This window comes from Ricinus communis, chromosome 10 (assembly GCF_019578655.1).
Source record: "Ricinus communis isolate WT05 ecotype wild-type chromosome 10, ASM1957865v1, whole genome shotgun sequence".
Taxonomy (NCBI): Eukaryota; Viridiplantae; Streptophyta; class Magnoliopsida; order Malpighiales; family Euphorbiaceae; genus Ricinus; species Ricinus communis.
In genome coordinates this window covers 3,938,354-3,943,065 of record NC_063265.1, presented here as the reverse complement: position 1 = coordinate 3,943,065, position 4,712 = coordinate 3,938,354, and the positions used below count along the sequence as shown (strand labels likewise).

Genomic DNA, 4,712 nt, shown 5'->3' with positions numbered 1-4,712 from the left:
TCATATGTACTTCATTCATAATTATATATATATTGGCCATTGTACCCACCTATTTGGCAGCACTCTATTCGTCACAATAGAAAAAGAAAAGAAAAAAAAAAGGCAATCACACTCGACAGAAAAGTGCTTTTGGATTTGAAGAAAATAAATTGTACGTTTCTTCAAATTCAATCAAGAAGGCATGATTAAACCACTCTTAAGTAGTTACTGGCACTAAAATGGATGGAACTGAAGGGGAAGAGGTCACTCTTTCTTTTACCAGATGATTCATATAGCAAGGTCTCCATTGTAAAGCTAATCTTTGAAGAAACCATGCACCCCATAGTTGAGGCAATGATCCAATAAAACAGATTATCAAAGCAAGTAAAAAGTTCTTAACCATTTACAGAAACTATATACACTGTTTAGATCTAAAACTCTCAGAATCAAGAAGTTGCAGTAATAGTTTCTCTAATCTCTTAGAACTTACAGTTGGTTTAACTGCATTTGGACTCCCATAAGCAACACAAGGATCTTTCCCTAAAACAGTTGTGCCAATACACCAACCCCCTGGAGTAAACCTTCCATCCATTCTCCTCAACAGTTTTTCATCAATTTTGTTGAGAACCGGGTCATCCTTGGCAAATTCACGAGCAAAAGGTGCACCACTTTCAACCATGTCTTCAAAATGCTCCAAAGCTAGAGATATTGGGCGTTGCTTTGGAGGGTTATCCCACTTTATGTAATGTAGATCATGATTAACAGTAGTGTTCTGATAATCCTTGTGGTTGCAGACAACAGTATGGAAGTAACCTTCGGGAGATGAATGGAAGTTTGTATAATACATAAGTAGAGTGCGGGGGAGATTATCCCATCCCCAAACACAGAATTCAAGAAATGACCTTGTCAGAACCACCCATTCAGACCCTGGAAGCAGATAGTAATATAGTCTGAGATAAAGATTGAAGTAATGTAATCTAAGATAAAGTTTAATATACAGGCATCCACCACCAGAGTTACAGAAACTGCACCATATATGCAAAACAGCAGACCTTAATTGTGCATTAGCCAATTGAAACTATTCCATTTGTATCATCTGGAACTTCTACAGCGAAGAGTTTACTAGGAGAAACTATTCCATTAGCATTACTAGAAGAAGTCAATACAACTATAAGAAAAAGTTGTAGACAACTACCTTTCTACACCAGAGTCGTGCAGCATAAATCTGTCTAAACATAAGCTCTAACAGCCAGAAAAAGAAAGGGAAACAAAAGACAATTACAGTCCTATTTGTTGCAGTTTATGTGCCAGGCTTATTTGCTTATGCAAGTTGCAGAAAACTCCTGGTCTCATGCTCTTTTTTACCTGACAATAAATGTAGCAATCTCAAATCTTAACAGAAAGAGAAAAGCATGGTTTGGGTTTACTTTACCAGAAGACAAAAGGGAAGAGTAGCACTGTTAATTTGACATAGTGAAGTTCTGTTTCTTTTGACATAGTACTGGGTCTTGACCATGAATCCCAATTCTCCTAACTCATCTAAGAAAGTAATATTTCTCTGCTAAAACAAGGAGTGGATTCCTCAACCATTTTTGTCCATTAAATTCCTGATTACTGAGCGCATCCTATTCAATACAATGTTTTACTATCTCACATAGTTGTACCACTAACATTCACTAATATCATAGTGGAAAGATTTCAGTAAATGGTTTGTTGGGTTTGGACACCAGGGAGTGTCTAAATGAATGTTCAAAATTGAGCTTTAGTTTGACTTGTATCATTTTAGTTTGAAAGCTCGTAACTTAAATTCAGCCTTGGATATCGGTCTTCTCGCTAATGAACAACCTTTAATATCTTCCTCTCCTACCCCACCCCCTCTCCTCCCTCCTCCCCCCTCCCCAACCCAAAATGCAACTACTTCCCCTTCATGGTTGTTACTTCTTAAATGCATGTTATATGTGGAATCATGAACCGCAAAAGAGGGCAAACTTGTCCATCATCGACTAATTCTTTGTTCTTTACAAATATAATTAAATTAGCCCTTTCTACAACTCAATCATATTCTTATGGACTATAAATTGTTTCGACCTATGGAAGTGTTTGGCTTGTAAGGAGTACCTAAATTAGATGACAAATTTGGGTCTACATAAATTGAATCATTTTTTTTTTTCATTAAAGGGCTTATTGATTATTAAAATAGCTTAAGCTATTTTAGTTCAGTTGCCTCTTAATCTATACTTTTCCTTATCAAGCCCTTTACCCATTGATGTGAGACTTCTCAAATTTCAACACTCTCTCCTCAAGTACAACCACTTTCCTTTGGTCATTGACGCTTGCTTGCATCATGTATGAGAACTGAAAATTGCTGCACTCAAGGAAGAGTGTTGAATGTATAAAAAGTTCCACATCAATAGAGAATGGACAACTGCAAGTGAATTAAAGTTAAGGGCAACCTAACTAAAATGGCTTAGGCCATTTTAACAGTTAATGAACCCAATAACCAAATCGCTCAAATTCTGAATATTTATCTCGACCCTCTCTCATACCCATGAACAAAACCCCCAACTTGGAACCAAAGGCCTATCAGACCAAAGAAGAAAGTAACAACCATCAAAAGGAAAGTGCTTGCACTTGAGAAGTGTTCCAAGCCCTTTTTGTATATATCTGGACTGTCCTAGGATCCATGAAACAACAGCTCAACATAAATCCACAAATCCAAATTGAAAACTAAAAGGAGAAATAAACAAAAAAAAATTATTAGTATTAAAAAGAAAAACAGCAGAAAAGCCAGTATGGTAAAATGAACTTAGAACACTGAAGATGAGTTATGATATAAAGCTGGAGAGCAAGCAGTACCCATAAATAACTTGAAAGAAGCAGGCAAGGACCTTTTCTCCTTGGCCCAAAATACACCAGATTTCTTTGAATGATACAATCCTGGATCAATAATTATAGGCCTTGCTCTTTGATACCTGCAAGGTTGCAGTCAGAAATTTAGTCATAGACATGCTACAATCATTACATTAGACATAAAACCGTAGTTTCTAATATTCTCACTCTTTCCAACCAATACTACTTGTGTGTTCGAGGAAGTTCAGATCCCTTGGCAAGTATGAGAAAATATGCAAGATATCTGAAACAATAAGCAGAAACAAGTGGTGAGGCAAACATTGCAACTATTTTTCTTAAGGAAAACAATATCTGAAACAGTGCAGAACAAGCTTTGCTGATTCATGCTAGTAACAAAATTGTGTGTTTTAGGGGAACTGTTAAAGGTTCATTTTCAAAGATGTGAATGCCAGAAATGGTTACTCAAGCATCGTGTTTGAAGTCTGAATGAATGACATATTTCTATAATTACGAGTCTGAGAACGGAATTCAGAGGAATTGTTCAATCTTTAAGCAAAATAAGCAGGGCATTTGTGCTCTTCAATAATACTCACAGAATCTCAAGTTACACACTTTGACAAAAGCAAACACCAGTTACGTCTAACTTCAAACAACATTCCCTGTAGTGTTTATTTCTCCTCTCTTGTATGGTTAATGAGGCCTAGTTCCCACTTCCCATTCTAGTAGTTCAACCTAAAGCTTCAAACTTGAAATCGCAACTTTTGTTGCTCCCTGGAGATTCTTATCTTTAATACTTCAAATCTTACATCATGCATCTATGATACGTGCTCTCTTAGAAAATCCTCTCGCTCGTGCATCATATATAAATTAGTAAATACCAATTAATACACCCATTACTTTCATATGTCACAAACATAATGCCACCCACGGGAAAAAATAAATGTTGCAGTCTAAGACCAGTCCAAAACACAAAAACAAACAATTCAAGTAGGCTACTAACGAAATAATTAAAAAGAACAATCAGATAGACAAAAGTTTAGAATTAATAAGGTTACCATCTTGAGGCATGAGAGGATAATCAGAAGTACTTAAATTAACAAACCAATCCCAATCAGTAGCCTCCTTCAACAAAATAGCAATCGCATGAAGCGTACTAGCAATGATAGTAGGTCCTTTAAGAGTAACTAAATCAGCTTTACCAATAACCATCACATTCCCGAACTCCCTAATTACAACCTCTGATTTCACATACTTTGCAATCTCTAACCTTTCCTCGTCAGAAGCTTCTAGATCTAGATGCACCACATAATAATTCCGCGGATGATACACCGCTTGAACAAGTCTCTTCACGCGTTCACCATCTCCTTTTGTACCCGATATTAAGTACGCGAATCTCGGTAATTTCGGTTGGTCACTTAAACTCCAATCAGGGATTTTGGCTTTTGGCTGGTTTGGCTTAGAATAGTTTGTAGTGAGAATGAGAATTAGAGAGATTAAAAGGAGTATTATTACTGGCATTACCCATCTTTTCCGATCTACTGAATAATTATACGATGTGTGATTTCTTTTCATTAAAGTTGGTGGCTTTGAACCAGTGGTAGGAGCGGTGGTGGTGGTGGCGGCAGTTGGAGGAAGTGTGTCAGGTACGGTTGTCGGTTGAAGTTTTGTGGTGGTTAAGGTGAGGATGGCGAGGGAAATAACGATGCGTAACTTTAATTTGAATATTTTTAGTTTTTCGTTCTGATATAATGCAACGCAGTATATAGTGGTTTTGATGATTACGTTGGAGTATCGCTTTCGTTATCGTTGATAGTGGTGACTCGGGATGGAAATGGCTTTCAAGCTGAAAGAAATGTACAAGTCGGAACAAAATGGGCAGAACC

General features: G+C 36.9%; 1 protein-coding gene across 1 annotated transcript; it reads right to left on the bottom strand.

Annotated features, from left to right (window-relative positions):
- Positions 1–300: 300 nt before the first annotated feature.
- LOC8279573 (beta-glucuronosyltransferase GlcAT14C) lies at positions 301–4,712 on the bottom strand. Its single transcript, XM_002527683.4, has 4 exons — positions 3,885–4,712; positions 3,037–3,112; positions 2,836–2,951; positions 301–906 (listed from the first exon to the last, which is right to left on the bottom strand). The coding sequence occupies exons 1-4, from the start codon at positions 4,399–4,401 to the stop codon at positions 392–394; spliced, it is 1,224 nt and encodes a 407-aa protein (XP_002527729.2). The 5' UTR covers positions 4,402–4,712; the 3' UTR covers positions 301–391.

Excerpts from the sequence above, each read along its gene's own strand:
- LOC8279573 (XM_002527683.4), bottom strand. The coding sequence starts at position 4,401 with ATGAAAAGAAATCACACATCGTATAATTATTCAGTAGATCGGAAAAGA. Across the intron at positions 2,952-3,036 it reads AGTAGTATTGGTTGGAAAGA|GTATCAAAGAGCAAGGCCTA; the intron begins GTGAGAATATTA and ends GCAACCTTGCAG. Across the intron at positions 907-2,835 it reads TTCTTTCAAGTTATTTATGG|GGTCTGAATGGGTGGTTCTG; the intron begins GTACTGCTTGCT and ends ATCTGCTTCCAG.